The sequence below is a fragment of the Centropristis striata genome, chromosome 11 (assembly GCF_030273125.1).
Source record: "Centropristis striata isolate RG_2023a ecotype Rhode Island chromosome 11, C.striata_1.0, whole genome shotgun sequence".
Lineage (NCBI taxonomy): Eukaryota > Metazoa > Chordata > Actinopteri > Perciformes > Serranidae > Centropristis > Centropristis striata.
Window position 1 is genome coordinate 24,866,718 of NC_081527.1, and position 21,502 is coordinate 24,888,219.

At 37.0% G+C, this 21,502-nt stretch overlaps 2 protein-coding genes across 2 annotated transcripts; one reads left to right on the top strand and one right to left on the bottom strand.

Annotated features, from left to right (window-relative positions):
* Positions 1 to 6,087: 6,087 nt before the first annotated feature.
* On the top strand, positions 6,088 to 7,758 carry LOC131980992 (tripartite motif-containing protein 16-like). The gene has a single exon (XM_059345290.1). The coding sequence runs from the start codon at positions 6,088 to 6,090 to the stop codon at positions 7,756 to 7,758; it is 1,671 nt and encodes a 556-aa protein (XP_059201273.1).
* Positions 7,759 to 11,419: 3,661 nt separating this feature from the next.
* On the bottom strand, positions 11,420 to 20,473 carry LOC131979872 (dnaJ homolog subfamily B member 6-like). The gene is made up of 8 exons (XM_059343938.1): positions 20,302 to 20,473; positions 17,960 to 18,061; positions 16,391 to 16,500; positions 16,210 to 16,275; positions 13,856 to 13,966; positions 13,581 to 13,727; positions 13,189 to 13,447; positions 11,420 to 12,332 (listed from the first exon to the last, which is right to left on the bottom strand). Exons 2-8 carry the CDS (start codon positions 18,022 to 18,024, stop codon positions 12,227 to 12,229), a joined length of 864 nt encoding a protein of 287 aa, XP_059199921.1. The 5' UTR covers positions 18,025 to 18,061; positions 20,302 to 20,473; the 3' UTR covers positions 11,420 to 12,226.
* Between the last annotated feature and the right edge of the window lie 1,029 nt (positions 20,474 to 21,502).

Below are 21,502 nucleotides of genomic sequence, written 5' to 3' on the forward strand. Positions count from 1 at the left end.
AGTTACAAGCCCGATTCCTAAAATCTAGGCCACGGACTGCCCTTAATACATTACATAATTTAATTTACATAATTTAAAGAGAATGACTTATACAACCCTTTTCCCTTAACATCTACACTGTAATAAATGATTCTGTACTTAATATATTTGATAAAATGTATGGTAACACTTTACAATAACCAACTAAGTAATGTTTATAGATGGTTTATAGACCAATTATTAACCATTTACAAAGTGCTGTACATATTTAATCTTTAAATGTTTTCAATCAATCTTTAAAGGTATGTGAATTATTTCAAAATCATTAACATACTTAATATGGTGTTAAAAATGTTAAAATGAGTGCAACTAAAACTGTTGATAAACTATTAATTATAATTTAATTGTTTGTTAATGGTAAAGTAACTGTAAACTTACATTAATATACCATCATTTTGTCATTTATAAATGATTTAGTTAGTTAAACATTAATAAATTATGCATTTACCATTCTAAATGGCCTATTTACGGTTTATAAATGATGATTAAACATTAATAAACTATCCGTTTACCATTTATAAATGATGGTTATTGTAAAGTGTTACCAAATGTATTAAATATGAATGCGTCCTTGATTTTGAGGCAGTTGTTTAAGTAACTTTGATATAAAAATGTTTGAGATAGAATCTACTTATTTTGATCACATTAAATATAATCTTTATGTGTATGTAATTCTAAATCAAACTTCCTGTTAAGTTCTCATTAACTCAACTTGTAACGTAGTTAGATTTAACTAATAATATTGCCTGCAATCTGTTGCCTCAATTTTATTGAGTAGCTATTGTTTATCTTTTCTGTGGACACTTTTAAAATAGGGCTTTAAACTTTTTTGTTCAGGCAGGCATTTTTAGGTTGTCCATAGATGTTTTTATTATTGTCTCTGCACCTTAATCTCCTCCTTTCGCTGTTTTCTTTAATGTACTGCAAATTATTTGTTTCTTACTAAGATAAAAAACAACTTTAGAATTAGAAGTGTGACATCATTTATCTTTTTTAAGAGTTAATTTATTTTTCTTCTCCTGCAGTGAGTGAAATGTGTCAAATTAAATGAAATTAAGTCAAATGTCTCTTCATCAGGTGAAAAGTTGACACCTCATCTTTCTCTATTTAACTTTCTGTTTGGGTCAAACTGACCAGTACTGCTTCATTTGTTTCTTGGTTTACCTCAGTTTAAATCAACATGCATAGGATTTCCAAGGTACATAGATCAATATGTTTATATGTGGTACATTATTTGTGCACTGCCAAGATAAAAAAAACCCTTTAGATTTAGAAGTGTTCCATAATTTATCTTGTTTTAAGAGTTAATATCTTATTTTAAGCGTTCAACATGCTTATTCCTAGATTTAATAATCTTAATTTAAGAAATCTTGTCAAGTGAAATTATCTGTCCATGCAGCAAGATCATTTCCCTCAGATTAAGTGTTTTTATCTGGTTTTAGACACACCTCTTTTGCAGTGTGTACTTTATTACCTGTGTCGTCTTTTTATGTACTGTTGATTTTAACGTGTCTGATTTTTCTCATAGTCTTTTGTTTATTTTGTTTCTGGGTTAGGGTTGGTTTCTGTAGCACTTTGAGATTACTTCATGAAATGTGCTGTACAAATTAAAATATATTATTATTATTATTATTTCCCCAAAAAGTTGGGACACTGTGCCAAACATTAAAACAGTATGCATTAAAATCCAGGATTATGCATTTATAGTGTATATTTATTTTAAGTTTATCAGTTTGAACTAGGGCTGCAACTAACGATTATTTTCATTATCGATTAATCTGTCGATTATTTAAAGGATTAATCCATAAATTGTTTGGTCAATAAAATGTTGAAAAATATCAATCAGTCAATTTTAATCTTAATTTAAGAAATCTTGTCAAGTGAAATTATCTGTCCATGCAGCAAGATCATTTCCCTCAGATTTAGTGTTTTATCTTGTTTTTTTAAAACTAAACTTTTTTTTGCAGTGCAGGTTTTCTTATCTAGTGAACACAATTGAGCTCCAGTCTCTTAATGAAACCTAAACTGCATTTTATTTTTGGTTTACTTGGAGCCTTTCTCCTGTTTGGCCATTGCAAGTGCTCTGACTGTGGAACCTTTATCTGATTGTGTAATGGAGTTCCACAAATCCCAGTAGTGGCATTAGGCTTCGTCTACTCTGGCTCAAGTCTGCCTTAGTTAATTATAGACCGTCTATCTTCTCCTGGGACACTCATAGGACACAAGGCTACATCAGCAACCAAGCTGCTACACCACTACTAAATATAGATAGTAAAAAACGCTTTTATCTGATTCCTCTCATCCAAATAATAACATTTGATTTCTATAACATTATACACCTATTTATATGAATAAACTGAAACTTTAACCTGTGTCTTGTGTTTATTAAAACAAGAATCACTTAATTAAAGTATAGCCAATGACATAGCTGACTGTTTTTTTTTTTACACTTTCTAAATGACTAGACTAAATGCAGAGGCAAATGTAATCCTGTACATAAAAACAAAAACAATATTTCAAAGTAAGAGCGTCCAATTCCTGAGATTAGGGAGCCCGTGGCTTCATTATGCACTGCAGGCCGCAGCAAGTTTTAAAACTACAAATGACACAATAAGTGTAGAGAAAGTATACCTCTAGGAACACAAACCATGCTACAATTCTCCCTCTTTTCTCCAGTTAATATAATCAACAGCAACCTTCAAATATTAGTATTAAAATACATTTAAATAGTCTCTAAAGTAAATGTATCTTCTTATAGCTCACCTCGGTGGAAACTGCTGATATTTTGGAAAAGCCGAACTCTTTGCAATTACAGGAGGTCCCACCATAGCACCCAGTGAGTTATCCCAGCTGCTCTGTCTCCCCTCTGGTTTCACCAAGCCTCCTGACGGCGCACAGACCGCTGGGGATCCACATTCTGGCGGAAAAAAAATCTAAAAGAGAGGTAATGTCCCGGAAAATGCGTGTGCTGATACGGTACGGAATGAGAAATGTGAACCGGCTTTCCCTAAGAGCGACCGACCCCAGAGGAAGAGAGAATAAAGGGATGAGAGAGAGAGAGAGAGAGAGAGAGAGAGAGAGAGAGAGAGAGAGAGAGAGAGAGAGAGAGAGAGAGAGAGAGAGAGAGAGGAGGTAATTGGATTGAGGCGTTCAGGACCAAGGACAGCTCCACATAAACAGCCTTTTATTCCACTTGAGCTCTTGCTTGTAGCGGGACTCTGTTCATTTAAATATAATATAATATAATATAGAAAACAAATCAATCATTGTTGGCTCTCAGGAGAATGTGATTGAATCTTAAATCATGAGGTATCTGTATGATCATAAAATAGGCCAGATATTGCGGCTTGAAATATTTTTCATACGCTGATATTCTTTTGATTGCTTTAACTTTATTGTAACATGTAGCCTATGATATCATACATAAGCTAGAAGGGGAACATAATGTGTATGATCACTGCATCATGGTAAGAGTTTCATGGTTTAACGGGTTTACTTGGCGCGTCAGCCCGCAGGATTTGTGTCCGCATTAGGCTGCAGGGCAGCCCGGCTGGAGGAAGGTGTGTCTGCGTGGGCGGTCTATTACGGAGGAGGCTCTTTAACGGTGGATAAACCCATTCCAGTTCCTGCAAATTAGCCAAATTAAAAGTCTTCCTGTTGTCAGCATCTTCAATCCAGTGGCGGTCCTAGACCAATTTTACTGTGGGGGCCAAGGAGGGGCCAGAGTTTAATCAGAGGGGCACATTAAAAATCGTCAAAAAATTATATTTAAGCATTCAAAACCTTTATTTTAGCTAAAAGTCTCATATTTGGAAGAACTACATTGATTGAAGCAATGAGACTTACCAGCATTAACAGTTATTTTTGTACGACAATGAGATTTCTCATTTTTGTGCATAATTACTTTTTTTATTTTGAAAGTGCAGTACAGTGAGAATGATCTTTATATTTAGCTTTTACTGCACAATTAAACTATTATACAATGTACACATTATGGGTTCCTTTTGTGTACAATGAGATATTGTTTGAACAAAAAATAGGTAAGAATTGTTCCATTGTTCATCGTTATAAATTGATCTTTTTATTATTAATTTGACACAGGGGCCACAGCAGGGGCCAAGGGCTTATTCACAGGGGCAGGGGCCCCTGGAGGCCCCTGTGTAGAACCGCCACTGCTTCAATCTGTCTGTATCTGCCCGCTCCTCTTTCTTTCTGCAGTAGAACAGCCACACATTTCATTTTCTATGTACTCCTCACATTAGAAGTCCCATTATTGTAATATTTAAAGGCTTTTATTGTCAACTTAAGACTCAAACATAGTTGAAAGGAGCATAAACGGCCAAATAAAGCAGATCTACACTGCCCTACAAAGTCTAACTGCAGTAACTACATTTTTTGGTCGAAATTGAGTTTTAACTAAAAATGAACCCCTTGATGTCTGTTTTAGCTTTCGACAAAGTTTTAGATTTTAATGTAGGTTTATTTCAGAGAAATAATGATATAAAAATTGCAATAACTACAAAATCCAACTAAAAACCAAAGCAGACTGTGATTTACATAGCAGTTCATCAGGAATTATTACAATATGAATATAATATATATGTTATTATGATATATTTAGGTTTTATGTATTTAATATAAATTATATTCAAATAAGTGTAATATATTAGTTATTTGTATGAACAATATATAATAATGTTATAATATAAGCCCTGAAAAGTAAGTCATATTTCCTTTTATTTTTTAAAATGTTTATTTATAGGTCTGTGCAAATCCTTTTTTTTAGAAATGGAAAGAATAACCTCCAGAATCAGAAATCAAGAACAGGAATATATTAAACTCTGTAATAAATAGATTAAATATGAGAATCCCAATTAAATATTACAGCATACATATGATCATTTTATTTAAGATTTTAAGATTTAAGATTTTGTCTATATTGTTGATTTTTTTAAAATATAATACATATAAAAGAAAAAACTGAATTTTCTGCAGTTAAAATAGAAATCTTATTTAATATAAATACTACTAAATATTTTTTTTCTGCAGTAAAATCTTGACTTGTAATTGAGTACATTTTTATTGATTCTGCATCTAAAACAAAACAAAAAAACAACCAAAGATTTAACACCAAATGTTTAACAAAAGGCATCAGCACATAACTGAGCATGAGAATGACTTCATGTACTCGTATCATAATGCTCTCAACCTTTATACACTTTAATCATTTTAATTAATTACTTAATGTTTGTTAATGAGCAGAACAACTTGTCATCAGTGCTGAGCTGCAGCTCAGATTAATCTTCAGGTTCCAGCTTTCAGATGATGTTCACCACTTCTACGGGACATCTGCTGCTGACCTGCTGTCTCCAACTAAAAATACTCAAACATGGTTCTTTGTGGCTCTGCGAGGGTTAACTGAGGCTTCATCTGAACCAGGAAACTATAAGTTAGATTGCAGCTCCCCGTCCTTCCTCCTCCTCTCCCTGTTCCCTCCCCTTCAGCGCTACAGTTGTTAGAATGGGTGTAACAAGTTGAGCTGACAGGCGCCACTCCCTGCACTTTGTGTGGTATTAGGTTAAGCACTTTGTGTTTGACTTAGATGCAATTAGGATCACATTTTATGACAAATTAATGAAGGAAACTAGGTAATTTAAAAGGGTTCATATACTTTTTCTTGCCACTGTATGTATTTATTTAAAATCATAATAGTATTTATATTATATAAAATAATAATAATAATTACTGTATATATATATATATATATATATATATATATATAAAAACACAAACGTGGTTCTTTGTGGCTCTGTGAGGGTTAACTGAGGCTTCATCTGAAAGAGGAAACAAGATAAGTTACAGTGCAGCACCTCCTCCTCCCTCCTCCTCTCCCTGTTCCCTCCCCTTCAGCTCTACAGTTGTTAGAATGGGTGTAACAACTGTGTGCTGACAGGCGCCACTCCCTGCATTTTGACCAGATCAGAGCTGAAAACCAGTTTCATTACTCTGGAAGTCAGACACAGACAGGCTTCGTCTCTGAGAGGTGAAATGGCGCAGAAAGGAGTTCAGCTGGACAAGGAATCTTTCTCCTGTTCGATCTGTTTGGATCCACTGAAGGATCCGGTGACTCTAACCTGTGGACACAGCTACTGTAAGGACTGTATTAACAGCCACTGGGATGGAGAGGATCAGAAATTGGTCTACAGCTGCCCTCAGTGCAGGAAGACCTTTGCAACGAGGCCTGTCCTGATGAAAAACACCATGTTAGCAGAATTATTGGAGCAGCTACAGAAGACTGGCCTCAAAGCTGCTCCTGCTGACCACTGCTATCCTGGACCTGAAGATGTGGCCTGTGATGTCTGCAGCGGGAGAAAACTGAAAGCTTGTAAGTCCTGTCTCGTCTGTTTGGTGTCGTACTGTGAGCAACACCTCGAGCCTCATTATGATGTCCCTCAATTAAAGAAACACAAGCTGGTGGAGCCCTCCGAGAAGCTGCAGGAGAACATCTGCTCTCGTCACGATGAGGTGATGAAGATGTTCTGCCGGACCGATCGGCAGTCTATCTGTTATCTCTGCTCTGTGGACCAACATAAAGGCCACAACACGGTCACAGCTGCAGCAGAAAGGAGCGAGAGGCAGAAAGAGCTGGAGGTGAGTCGACTCAACATCCAGCAGAGAATCCAGGACAGAGAGAAAAATGTGAAGCTGCTTCAACAAGAGATGGAGGCCATCAATCGCTCTGCTGATAAAGCAGTGAAGGACAGTGAGAAGATGTTCACTGAGCTGATCCGTCTCATGCAGAAAAGAAGCTCTGAGGTGAAGCGGCAGGTCAGATCCCAGCAGGAAACTGAAGTGAGTGGAGTCAAAGAGGTGGAGGAGAAGCTGCAGCAGGAGATCAGAGAGCTGAAGAGGAAAGACGCTGAACTGAAGAAGCTCTCAAACACAGAGGACCACAACCAGTTTCTCCACAGCTACCCCTCACTGTCAGCACTCAGGCCGTCTACATCCAGAATCCAGATCCGTCCTCACCACCGCTTTGACCACGTGACAGCGGCCGTGTCACGAGTCAGAGACAAACTGCAGGATGTCCTGAGAGATGAATGGACAGACGTCTCACTGACTGAAGTGGATGTTTTACTGCCGGCAGCAGAGCCAAAGACCAGAGCTGAGTTCTTACAGTATTCACGAGAAATCACTCTGGATCCAAACACAGCACACAGAGAGCTGTTATTATCTAAAGGGAACAGGAAAGTAACAAGAATGAATCATCAACAGTCTTATTCTGATCATCCAGACAGATACACTGACTTGCGGCAGGTCCTGAGTAGAGAGAGTCTGACTGGACGTTGTTACTGGGAGGTGGAGTGGAGCGGGAGAGGAGGATTTTCTGTAGCAGTTTCATACAAGAACATCAGCAGAGTAGGGAGGTCAGAGGACTGTAGGTTTGGATCTAATAACAAATCTTGGGCTTTAGATTGTCACATTAATGGTTATAACTTTCGGTACAACAATGTCCAAACTGACGTCTCAGGTCCTTGGTCCTCCAGAGTGGGAGTGTACCTGGATCACAGAGCAGGTATTCTGTCCTTCTACAGCGTCTCTGAAACCATGACCCTCCTCCACAGAGTCCAGATCACGTTCACTCAGCCACTCCACGCTGGAGTTTGTCTTTATTGTGGTTTTGGTGGAGTCTCTGCTGAGTTCTGTAGACTCAAATAAACTGAAGTGATTTAAAGGAGTAGTTAGGAGGATTAGGTACCATGGTCGTTTTACCTCTTTATTTTGTAATTATGTGTCTCTTTTATTAATTGATGCCTTTTTTTGGTAGTTTGGTTTTGTTTTATAGTGGCTTTCACTCCAGTAAAATGTTTTAACTTTTTTTTTTTTTTTTTTGCTTAACTGAAGTAATAATTAATTCTTCCTCTGTGTTTGGTGAACAGTAAATAATTGTTTGTTTCTTTTTCCATTACAATCAACATTGGCATCATGTAAACAAACTGGTATTTTAAGAGTTAAAATTGAGAAAATTAACATATATTTGGTTGTTATGATCAGGACTGCTGCTGGGGAAAAGATGTAACACTGAAAGTGAAAAATAATAATTAGTATTTTTATAGCAGTTTGATGTAATCAACATTTTGTATTCAGATGTAACATGATGGAGTTGTTTGTTTGTTTTTTAATCTGATTCTGCAAATAAATAAAAGTAAAATTGCATCAAAATAATTGTTGATCCTCATTGACCTTTATCACACTGAGAAAAAAAAAATGTAAACAAACATTTAAAGGGTTAAAAATATAAAAATAAATTAATATTTGGTCATTATAATGAGGACTGGTGGTGGATAAAATATAAACTGTGGAAGCGAAAAATATTAATATTTAGTATTTACATAGCAGTTCATCAGGAATTATGACAATATGAATATAATATATGTTATTATGATATATTTAGGTTTTATGTATTTAATATAAATTATATTCAAATAAATGTAAGGTTGGTGATACAGTGTAGCCTTGTATTTCTTCATTGTGTTGAATAGTGAAGACAAGAATAATAGACATAAGTTTGATAGGGAAATTATTATCTAGATAGTTAATAGTAATTAAGTGTAAGTAAAAGTAAAAAAGTGAGATAAAATGATATAAGGACTAAAATATAACTTTACTTTATAATATTAAGTCTGAAGTACACAAATCTTTGAATAGAGATTTTAAATACACTTATAACAAAATGAATTTGAAAATGTTTATTCACTGAAAACAAAATATAAAAACTGAAAGAAGACAACAACATTGTAGTTACTGCACTCTGTTTCTATATTACTATTATAACCTTTTACATAGCTGTAAAAGGTTATAATAGTAATGCAAATACAGTGCAGTAACTACATTTTGGGGTCAAAGGTCAAATAAATCGTAATGATTTTTTAGCATAAAAATTACCTCAATGTAGAAATAAGTGTCATATCACTTACCTACCTATAACCCATTTGGATGGCCAGTAAAAAATGTTTAAAAAAACTTGAAAGCAGTTTTTCCTCAGTTTTACCCTTTAAGTAGTTACTGCAGTTAGAGTTTGTAGGGCAGTATACTGGAATGTCAGAATAAAATGCACTTGGATATTTAGTAAATATCCAAGTGCATTTTATTCTGAAATTCCACAGTGAAAAGTCCTGTAAGTTTGTGAGAAGTTACCTGAGGTCCTCTATAATGAACCCGAAGTGGAATTAGTGACTGGAAACAGACAGTTTAATTTTAATTAATTTTTAATATAATGTTTCATTTTTACTGTACAGTAAATATCCAAGTGCATTTTATTCTGATATTCCACAGTGAAAAGTTCTGTAAGTTTGTGAGAAGATACCTGAGGTCCTCTATAATGAACCCGAAGTGGAATTAGTGACTGGAAACAGACAGTTTAATTTTAATTATTTTTTAATATAATGTAATATTTTACTGTACAGTCTATATCCAAAGGCGTTTTATTTATTTTTTTAAATCCACAGTGAACAGTTCTGTGAATATCATGCAATTAATCTTATTTTCCATATTTATCTGGTATTTGGGACACTTAAAATAAGAAATTAACTCTTAAAACAAGATAAATTAAAGCTGCCAGCAGCGATGAACTGGCCCGAGCAGAGTACACTGCAAATTATTTGTTTCTTACCAAGATAAAAAAAACTAAAGATTTGTGTTAGATAATGTATCTTGTTTTAAGAGTTAATTTCTTATTTTAAGCATTCAACATGCTTATTTATAGATCTAACAAATTTAATTTAAGAAATCTTGTCAAGTGAAATTATCTGTCCATGTCGCAAGATCATTTCCCTCAGATTTAGTGTTTTATCTTGTTTTAGACACACCTTTTTTGCAGTGTGAAGCTTCAGCTGACAATTGTTCCTTGTCCAAGAGGAGATGGAGTGAAGAGTGATGATTCATCTAAATAATAGAATAGAAGTGATTATCAAGTTCCTATGCAATTTGCATCTTAAAGCAGTCTGCAGTTGCTTTGTTCAGGCCGGACGTGGCCCCAAGCACAGTGAACCGTCCTGAGGTCTTCCTTAGGTCAGGAAGTGAACAAGCAGCATGTGAACTTCTCACATGTTGAGTGAGAAAAGGGATGGAAGTTTAATATCACACATTAAAAGGGAATAAAAGAAGAATCGTCTGAATGCCTTTGAGGAAAAATGGCATAGGTCCTTACACAGTAGAACAGCAGTTTGTGAAATACTCAAACCAGTTCAAAGTCACTTAACCCTCTGGAGTCACCAATCACAGCAACATAATCAAATCACATGACTTCTTCATGACATCACAACGTAAAAACCAAGCAGTGTCTCAACTTCCCTCTAAAGTACTGGCTTAAAACTCCATGTCAGTTTTTGTTTGATGATGATAGGCCAAGTTAAACCGGCGATAAGGTCAAATACATTTATAGCATAAAAATACAAAACCAGATGTTAACCTTATTTTACCTCTTATGTGCAACCTGTGTCCACATTTACAAGATTTAAAATTCTTCATTAAGCAAGTTTGTGGTTTGTAAGTAAAAGAAAACAATTTTGAAAAATCTGATGTTTTTTTGTGTGTTTTTTGTGTTCAAATTGTTGATCCAGTAAGTCAAAGTGAAAAAACAATGATCAGGTCATAAAGGTGAGGTTGTGCTGATAAAAAAAGATACCAACATGACCACTGTTTTAAGTGGTATACACAGGCAGAATGAAAATGATTCAAAAACGTTTGCTGACACGAATAGCACCCACACTGTAAAACATGTCTGTAGATTTTACGGTGAAAAACTGCTAAACCATGACAATAAAAGACAGTAAAATGATAAATGGGTTAATTCAGTTTGTTACAATGAAACACCATAAATGTATATATCAGTAAAAACAGGGTTTTTTACATTTTCTTTTTGAAAATACATTAATCCACTGGCACCATGTTTGTAACAAAAAATTACTGTAATATATATACAAGCCATCACTTTAATTTTTTATTTTTCTCACTGTTAAATGTACTAAACACCATATCTCTAACAGAAATATACTGTAATATTTAATGGTAAAATCTTTAATTTATGCAGCATTTATAAAGTATTTTCTTGCAGAGCAGCGTTTCTTTTGAAGGAAAAACTTTTTTTTACTGTAAAATATGGAATAAAAAATGCCCGTCTTAAATGTGAAATCAACAGTGCTAATATAATTTTACTGTAACATTAGAAAAAGTTCTTCCGGTAAAGTTTTGGCAACCACAACTGCCATTTTCTTTACCGTAAAAACAAGTTTTTTTTGCTTTTTTTTTTTTTTTACAGTGCAGGTGACTCATTATACTTGAAGGTCAATGCAAAGTAAAAGCCCAGAGAGCAACAGACTTTAGTGCTGAAAACAGGATAAAACTCAGATTTATTGGTTTACAAAGTACACAAAATTCCTTCTATATTCATATATCATTTATAGAATGCCTTCCATTATTTGTGCATCATAATGCAGCTTCAACATTAAGACTTAACATCAACAGGTGTACATGCATATTTAAATTAACAAACACATTGATAATAGAACATATAAAATTGCATAACTCATCCTACCATCATTGTGAATTTTCTTTTAATAAAAAATAATTATTACTAAGAAAAAGGTTAGACAAGCAGTAAACAATGAAAGGGAAGATGCTTCAGTTATTTCTTCCCACTTTTTAAAAATAAAATTAAACACTTTTACTTTTTTTATTATTCAGATGAAAAAGCAAAGTCATGCTTCGTTTTCTGAACACGGTGTGTGAGACACACGGTGGAGTGCATACAGAAAGTAAGTACTGGTGAGGGCTTGGTTGTCTGTTTGGTCATTTACATCAAAACAACACAGTGGTCCCAAACACTGAAACAATAACACCATCCTGAGCCAAAATATAACGACAGCTTCAATCCAGAAATACGAGAACAAAATGCATAGTAAAGTCTCAATCCAAATCCTCTGACGGGAATCATTGGTTAACGAAGAAGAGTCAGCAGGGAGAGGACATGAGGGGAAATAAACACAACCTAAGTATGTACATGCAAACAACAGCAGAAGACTATTATTACATTGTTTTGTTGCCTTTTGTCCTCCTGTGTCGAGCTCAAGTTTGTTGGTATGTTTGTGCTGAGGTAACACTTCTCCAGCAGACGATTCTTCTGTCTTCACTTGTGTTCCAGTCGCAGCAGCTGCTCCTTCCCATTGATGGTTAGTGACTGCAGCTGGCCGTCCTCCTCCACCTCCACCCGCTCCTGACCGTTCTCCACAGTTCTTGACAAAGAGAGAACCACAAAGGAAGAGGAGAGATGTCATGCTAGCTAGGGACATTGGCAAAAAAAGCGCTTAACCTCCTGTGACCCTGCATCCTCACATGTGGACATTTCATTGTAGGTTTGCTGGACCAAATACTTCATTCTGCTTAGCTATAACTTAGTAGTAGTAGTACACACTCTAAAAAAAGCACAATACATCAATCAGTGTAAAAATCAGATGGCAGCATCTTTGTAAAGTCAATCAACAGTTTATCCCTAGATAAAAGTGGACCAGGTACAAAAGCTGATCAGATTTTTTGGTTAAAATTTATTTGCTTGTGCTTCAGAATGTTTGTAGTTTGATATTCTGTACAAGTCTGACTATTTGCATTAAAAAACTGAATTTGAATTTGTATTGTTCAATTTGAATCACTCCATTGAAAAACTGAATCTGAATTGCAATTTTAAATCGAATTTATAAGTTTGTAACTGAACATTCGGTTCTCACAATTCAAATTCAGTTGCAAAATTAAATTTCAAATTTCTGCAACGAACATCTGGGTAGTTGAGGCAGAGCAATCGAGCACAGATACACAGAGCGCCTCTTCGGCCAATCAGCACCTCTCTTTTCTTTTGTCACATTTGTTGCCACCTGGTTGCCATAGCGCCTCTTCGGCCAATCCATGGTCATGGTCTTACTTCTTCCTCCGTTTCGTGGCGAGTGGCAACAAGGTTATTCAAGTAAAGCAATTCAAATTCAAATATAAATAATTCAAATTCAGTTTCTGGTGGCACATATTTCAGCTCATACGTTACTTCCTCATAACTTTACTGAAGGTGAATACCAGTTCTATGTAGAGGAGAGCAGTATCTACCTTTTAGTGGTTATCTTCCTGCCGTTGATGATCTTGGTGGAGGTGGACACGGAGCGGAAGTTGCCCGTGCCTCCTCCACCTCCTCCCCCGAAGGAGGAGGTGGAAAAAGAAGTGAAGCCTCCACCTCCAAGACTGCCCATGGTGGTCATGTGACCCATGTGACCCATGTTACCCATGTTACCCATGTTACCCATGTGACTCATGTGACCCATGTGACCCATGTGACCCATGGGGCTCATAGAGCCAAAAGAACCAAAGCCTGAGATAAACAGGAGAGACAGACAGTGAGACAGACAGTAAGAGAGAGAGAGAGCCTCAATTAAATAGGTGACCGTTACTCCCAATCACTGTGTGATGCTTGTTTTTCATTGATACAGTTCTGCATGTCTGACCTGGGTCAAAAGGTGAGAAGCCAGCGTTAAAGGGAGGAAAGCCAACAAAGCCCCCGAAAAACGAGCTTCCTGTCCGGTTGCGGTTTGTCCGACTTTGGTGCCGCCGGCCACCGCAGAAAAATGGATCATCACTAAATGGATCTGCACCTGAAGAACAGGAGAGAAACCAGAAGGAGGACACGACTTAGTGACTCAAACCAGGTGCAGGACACAAGGAAGTTAGGATTCAGGCTGAAACATTACAAACGTGTATTTACTGAAATATTACACCTTACCAAATAAGTCTGCAAAAGGGTCTCTGCCTCCGAAGAATTCCCGAAAGACGTCGTCTGGGTTGCGGAATGTGAATGTTTCATGGAAGTTATCTCCGTTGTGGAAGTGGCCCCCTGAAACATGATGTGAATGAAAACTGAAAAACAAAACAGTATAAACACGTACCGAAACCAAATAATGACAAACTGCAATCAATATTGCTACGCAGGGCTGCAACTAACGATTATTTTCATTATCCATTAATCTGTCCATTATTTAAACGATTAGTGGATTAGTTGTTTGGTCAATAAAATGTTGAAAAATATCAATGAGTGTTTCCCAAACCACAAGATGACGTCCTCAAATCTCTTGTTTTGTCCACAAACCAAAGAGATATTCAGTTTATTGTCATAAAGGAACACAGAAACCAGAAATATTCACATTGAAGAAGCTGAAATCAGAGAATTTGGACTTATTGTCTTTAAAAAACTGCTCAAACCAATTATTCCATTATCAAAATAGTTGACGATTAATTTAATAATCGATTATTGTTCGATTAATCGAATAACTGCTGCAGGTCTACTGCTATGCAAGCATATATTTTCACCATCGCAGCCATCTCCATTATAATTCAACATTAAACTCTGGTTCTGTTGAAGTACCCAGCAGCCCACTGGGGCTGGAAACACACAGCTCATGTCTTTAACCCTGCACCTTTTTGACGTTGCAATTATATATTTTAAGTGTTACCTTTCTGTGTCAGTTTACATATACATTGGCAAATTCTTACTGTGAAAATAACCATAAACAATAATAGAGGGGCAAAAAAACTGTTTTTGAGTCAGGTGAGGTCTTCTCCGCGGAGGCTGTTGGCTAAGAAGGGCCGATGAAGTAGGGGGTCCAAGGGGCCATTGGGTTTATCAGAGCATTTACCATTTAATAATGTATATAAATATTAATGTATATTAATTAGCTATTGTATAGTCTTGTCTGGATCTCACAAGCAAAACCTTGTTGTTCAGCTGTCTTCAGCTAACACATGGTCGGCTTGGTGCATTTTTAAATATTGGCTTTGAGCACCGGAGCGCTGTTAGAATACACAGTTGTGATATTCTGAGCTAAAACCAGTCACGTTCCTGTGGGCTTTCTGTCTACTCCGGCACCAAATGTGTTGAACAAATGCTATCAGCCCAAAAAGTTGCTGCAAGAACTTATGGGACATAACTGAGAAATGAAAATGGACTTCAGAAAGCCATAGCATTATGTTCTCAACACTTTTACACCTTAAAAAGTATATGCACTGATTTTCATATGGACTTTATCACTGTGCAATATTTCTTTCTTTTTTAAATATACAATACTTGGCAATGTGCAATTATTTGTCCTTCAACGTGCAATATATTTATGAACACTGCATAGCATCATATCTGCTTCTGGCAAATTGAATTGAAGACTGTGCACCTTACCTCATTTTCTTGCCTATGTTTACATTATATCATATATAGTTTTCTTTACATTTACTTGCCTATGTATGTTTATGTTTATATTGTATATTTTACTTATTGTCACACTGCTTTTTGGAGTCAGCTCTCAAATCTCATTGTACATGTGTATAGTGACATTAAGGCATTCTATTCTATTCTAAAATGACTAATTCATTATTTTTTTAACAGATAGTAAAACATGTCCATGTGGCGTCTACCGTTGACCTGCTGTCTCTACAGCTATATGAAGCGCAGGAAGGATAAGCGATTTTGTCCACAGGCACAAAAATCAACACAAACTGAAAGTTTCTTGTAGTTAGGGCTGGGGATATAAAAGATATATCGATATATTTTTAAATGTGATATGGAATTAGACCATATGGCATATATCGATATAGTTCAATTTTTTTTCTCTCTTTATATATAAATGCTGCCCTTACTAGGGTTTGTCATATTTATTTATTTTTCTAATGTTGGTTATTCTTATCTCATATAAATGTATTTATTCAGGGAAAAGATTGGCCTATTTAATTTCATAGTAAATTAGTAATAGTAATATTTTTATTTAAGATATTTTTTTGTTTAAATGTGCACTTTATGGAGCTTTGATTTTTTTAAAAAAGGTTCTCCTGCTGTTATACAGTATTTATGTTCACTTTAATAAACAGTTTCAATAAAAGTACTTGTGACGTGTCGTATTTGACTTTAACTGCACATTTGCTCTCACTTTACGATAAAAATATCTGGATATATATCTTATATCGATATTCAGCCTAAATATATCGGGACATGACTTTTGGTCCATATCGCCCAGCCCTACTTGTAGTTGCCTAAGTTCCCACTAAAGCAGATTTTATATTAATGCTTTAAGGCTTTTCTAAAGGAGGACTTACCTCTTCCTCCGTTGTTCCCTGTCAGCCCCTCTTTGCCATAGCGATCATATATGCTCCTCTTGTTGGCTGAGGGAGGAAAATGAAATAAAAAGTAGAATGACAACAGAGTGTGCTGGGGGTATTAACTCTGTTAAGTTCTGTGTAGTGCTTCATTGGTGTGTGCTGCTGCTGTGACACAAACCATCTGACAGGACTTCATAAGCCTCGGACAGCTCCTTGAACTTCTTCTCAGCGTCCTCCTTGTTCTCTGGGTTTTTATCAGGGTGCCACCTCAAGGCCAGCTTTCGGTATCTACACAAGGACAGAAGGAAGATCCTGCTAACTACTGATAAGAAGATACACCAGTGTTCGATTACATATTGTACATTGTAATGGACAAAAAGGGTCATTTTGTTTTTTATTCCCGATTACAATCATTTCATCTTCAATTGATTTGTTTGAGATGCACCGAGTGTAAATTTCTTGGCCAGTTCCGATGACTGAATTTAAAAGTCTGACCTGTCAAATCCAATTAATTTTTTTCTAAGAACTATAAGTGACAGCATACACAAACATTTGTTACTTTTCTTTCATTGAAAACTGCAATTCAACAGTATGTTAATAATAAAAAAGAATCAAACTGCACCAAGTAACGGGACCTTTTCTAACTCTCAATCAAACTAATCTTAACATTAGTTATATATTATTGTTTTTTTTTATATTTAACACCTTATTGATGGAACCTGTTAAGAGTCTATCATGATTCTTAACATAATGCTGTTTACACTGAACATGTAGCTCTTAAAATAAATTATTTTCCCTGTCATTACATGCCTTTTAGGCACATCGATTTTACTTTATTAAAAGAGACAATAGTTTGTTTGTTATCATTTTGTTATATAACCACAATATCAAAAACTTGCTCTAACAGTGTTGTAACTGTTATAGAATTATGACATTAGGGCTGCACGATTATGGCCAAAATGATAATCACGATTACTAATCATGTTAAGGAAAACATCTGTATTTTTATTGCACTAGTTTGAAACAAACAATAGGAACAGTTTAGAGTGTCCGGTGCTTGTTGAGATCACCAAGTGAACACCTCCTGCAGCAGCAGCACATACACACTGTACTGCTACAGAGCTAACTGTTAGCCTGTTAGCAATTTGCAGACTGGACGCTAAGGGGTCAACATCCCCTCCGGCTCTGCAGCTGGGAGAGACTGCTGCAGGAGGACTGTGCCACCTGGACTCATTCTTATTGGGGATTTCCGTGTATACGGCTGGCTCGCTACGCTGCCGTTCCGCACCCGGTGGGAAATGACACCGGCCAGAGGACGGAGCAAAACCGCGGCACAGCCGTTCCGCGCCCGGTGGAAATCCCCAGTAAGAAGGAGTCTCCAATAACACCAGAAAAAGTCGCTGGATTTGTCGCCAGTTGCTTTTTTGAAAAATAGTCACATATCCTGCTTAGCGTTCTATCCAATCAGCAACCAGGCTTTTTTATGAGAGAAAAACGGCCCCGCCCCCATGCAGGAGAGCCGCATTTTAAAATGGAAATATCGCAGACGATCAGGTTAATTTAATCATGGCGGCCGAAATCGTGATCACGATTAAAATTCAATTAATTGTGCAGCCCTATATGACATCATAAAATATGACAACAGATTCCAAGATGACAAGACAAGGTAGCATTGTTGTGCAGATATCTGCTTAAGGGGTTTAGAACATCACAGCTGAGATGCAGTGAAGAAACTTTATTAACTCACGCTTTCTTTATGTCATCTGCAGATGAATCTCTCCGTACTCCTAAAACCTGGTAGTAGTCCACCATGATGAGTGGATGAAGGGAGAGCTTCAGTGAGTGGAACCTGAAAGAACAAAGAGAGCTGCTGACTAGTTACACTTACAGGAGCTTTGGATTATATCTGTCACCCAAATGAGCCAGACGCTCGCCTGCGTGCTCCCCGGGTCTGGCTCCAGGAGGGGGCCCTGGTTTACCTGTCCCGGTCGAGGTAAACTGGCTATTTGAATCGCTCTTAGGCTATGTTTACATGATGACGGTCTGAACAGAAGACGCAAAAGTGGCGTCACGTCTTCACTTTTTATTTCGCATTTAGAAGAGCTTTTTCAGGAGGAAATCTGCTGCATACGGTGACGCTAAAGTGTGTGAATTGGATTGGGTATCATGCCAGACGGCATCACTTAAAGCGATAAGAGCATCTTTGGGCATGTGGAAGTTTTCACACCACGCATTTTCATCAGCTACTCCTTCCACAAAGTTCTCCACCATCACTAGATCTCCCAGATCTCGTCCAAAGCCGTCTGGCTCGCCTCCGACCAATTGGTGCATCCAAAATGTGATAGAGGTAATTACAGATCCTTCTCTGTTCACTAATACTATCTGTACATATCCTGTACATTTGGTGGAAAGACTCCTGTAAGTTTATTAGAGCTGCCAGCGCAGCTTGAAGGTCCGACGCATTGGAAATAATCCCACATGTTTCTTTATTTCCCTGTACTGGAGCATGTATGTGACGTACACATGTACGTGACGTGAGCAGATCAGATCAGAGTTTTGTGTCTTGGCAGTGTAGACGACACGCTACGGCGGAGCGGATTACAGTTTTACACTCTGGAGGGTGGTTTCCCCAAAAACGTTGTCACCACCTAAACAAAAGGCACTTCCGATAAAATATTTTGTCGTTTTACCTGCCTGTGTAAACCGGGCTTTAGTCTGGCCCCTGGAGAACACAAACCCCTCCACCGCGGTAAGGTAGAGGGATCATATCTCTCGCCTGGCCTGGGAACACCTCGGGGTCCCCGGTGGCTGGGGAGAGGGACGTCTGGAATGCTCTGCCTAAACTGATGCCCCCGCGACCCGGCGATAAGCGGAGGAAAATGGATGAATGGATGGATGGAAGGATTGGCAACCACAGAGTCTAGACCTTAACCTCATTGAGAATGTTTGGAAAGTGCTGGAGAAGACTGCACATAGTGGTTTGACTCCCATCATCAATACTTAATACCTAACTCAGTGAAAAATTAAAAATTAGTGCAAATCTGTACAGAAATGTAGAGTGGCTCAAACGGACCACAAACCAGCATCAGATATCCGTGTAGGTCACATCCTGCATCCAGCATCTCCTTGCCTAGACATGGTCACTTGCCTGTATTCATAAATGTGTGTGTAATATAAACAATATTTATCTGGTGTGAACAGCCAGACTGGTTCCACAAGAGCTGACATATCGTTGCTAGGTGCAGCCTTTGTGAACTAGGGCTGGGCGATATGGACCAAAAGTCATACCCCGATATATTTAGGCTGAATATCGATATACAATATATATCCTGATAGTTCTATCTCAAAGTGAGAGACTGTGAGAGACTGAGAGTGAAACTGTTTATGTAAATGAACATGAATACTGTATAACAACAGGAGTACCTTTTAAAAAAAAAACTAACGCACCATAAAGTGCACATTTAAATAAAAAATACATTTACAATACAATTACATAAAAATAGGCCATGAAATAAAATAGGCCTATCTTTTTCTGAAATAAATATATTTATATGAAAAAAGAATAACGAAAATTACAAAAGAACTAAATATGACAAACCCTAGTAAGGGCAGCATTCATATGTAAAGAAATAAAACAATGAACTATATCGATATATGCGATATGTCTAATTCCATATCACATTTAAAAATGTATCAATATATCTTTTGTATCAATATATCGCCCAGCCCTATTGTGAACCCGCCCCGAGTCACACAAATCGAACAAAAAACAAACAAAAAGTCTTACTTAATGAAGCTGTAATGTGGAACAGGCCCTGGTTAAACATTTAGAGGAAAGCTAACATTGCTGCAACCTGGAAAATACCAAGAAATAGACAGAGCCAGAATCTGAAGCGCTGACGACAAACACACAGGAGGTGTTAGGATCCCAGTGAAGGAAACCGTTTGACTGGAGGTGTTTTGTTAGTGGCGGTAGCTGCTGCTAGCTTCATTTAGCCAATCTAACCCGGTTAGAGCGTTATGTTAGCTTAGCTCTGCTCACCACTGGACATCACAAGACACTATTGTTGTGTTCTCGGGCACTCTTACCAAGTTTAAAGTCCAGCTGTCCGAGATCTCAGCAGATCTGTCGAAAAGACAGACAGTCGGTTACTTAGGTTGTGCCAGAAGATAAACAGGTTTAATGTTATTCATGTTCAGCCGTCTGCAGGTTCAGATTAGACGCAACATCCTGTTTCTGACCCATCTTCTTCGAGGATTAACGCCAGCTTGGATCCTTAGTGCTGCATCAGGCCTCATTACTGCCACCTGCTGGACATTGTGTTCTCTCTCTCTGTAGTGTGATATAATTTTGGGATGAATTATATTCATTTTGTACATTATATTATGAGCCTTGCCCTAGTTAACTGAGTAATCCACAGTTTGGCTCAGCTTTGCTGGCTGTGTCTAAGTTATAAATGTTTAGTGTAAACAGGGCACCAGATGTGCCTCCCTCTCTTACTGACAATATGTTTTTGCATTAAATACAATGCCAGGGGAAAGGTCTTCACAACTTACTTGGACATCACAGACTGTGTGTGATGAAACAGTTAATTCTCTACACAAATCTAAAATTGCCAAGGCACATTTAGATTTGTGGATATGAAATTTACCAAGCAGGGACATGAGATTCATATATTTGAAGCTTCATATTAAAAATGTATTTGTTTAAAATCCTCCGGGCTGGCGACAGCCATGGCTGGAGACATTATTGCCATATTCCAAGATTTTTTAAAATTCTGATATCAGTCAAAATATGGTATGCAGTTATGTGATGCTATATCATTATATGCATATTTTATCTGCACAGTAAGCTCAGTTTGTCCCAGTGGAGTGTGGGTCAGAGGAAGCCAACAGCAGAATCAAATAAAGGAAAGATAAGACTTTATAGCAGGGATGGGCAACTGGAGGCCCGGGGGCAGCATACGGCCCGCACCCTCACTTGAAGTGGCCCTCAGTACAACTAAAAGTGCAGTGTAAAAATGCACAACAATTTTTATTTGCTTCAAACCTTTTGTATTCCTATTTATACTGTTATACATGCATTTGAGCATGAAATATGTTAAGTTACTGCACTGTAAACATATTTAAAATTGCAGTTTCATCATATCTGGTTAAGTGCACGGTCCTATATGTCAGTAGTTCTCAACCTTTTTGTGTCATGTCCCCCAATTTAACATGATTGTTGTCCATGACCCCCACTGAACACAATCTCACATGCACAGTTCAGATCACCCAAAAAAGGCACAAA

Excerpts from the sequence above, each read along its gene's own strand:
- LOC131980992 (XM_059345290.1), top strand. The coding sequence starts at position 6,088 with ATGGCGCAGAAAGGAGTTCAGCTGGACAAGGAATCTTTCTCCTGTTCG.
- LOC131979872 (XM_059343938.1), bottom strand. The coding sequence starts at position 18,024 with ATGGTGGACTACTACCAGGTTTTAGGAGTACGGAGAGATTCATCTGCA. Across the intron at positions 16,501-17,959 it reads GCAGATGACATAAAGAAAGC|ATACCGAAAGCTGGCCTTGA; the intron begins GTGAGTTAATAA and ends GTCCTTGTGTAG. Across the intron at positions 13,967-16,209 it reads AGGGAACAACGGAGGAAGAG|GGGGCCACTTCCACAACGGA; the intron begins GTAAGTCCTCCT and ends ATCATGTTTCAG.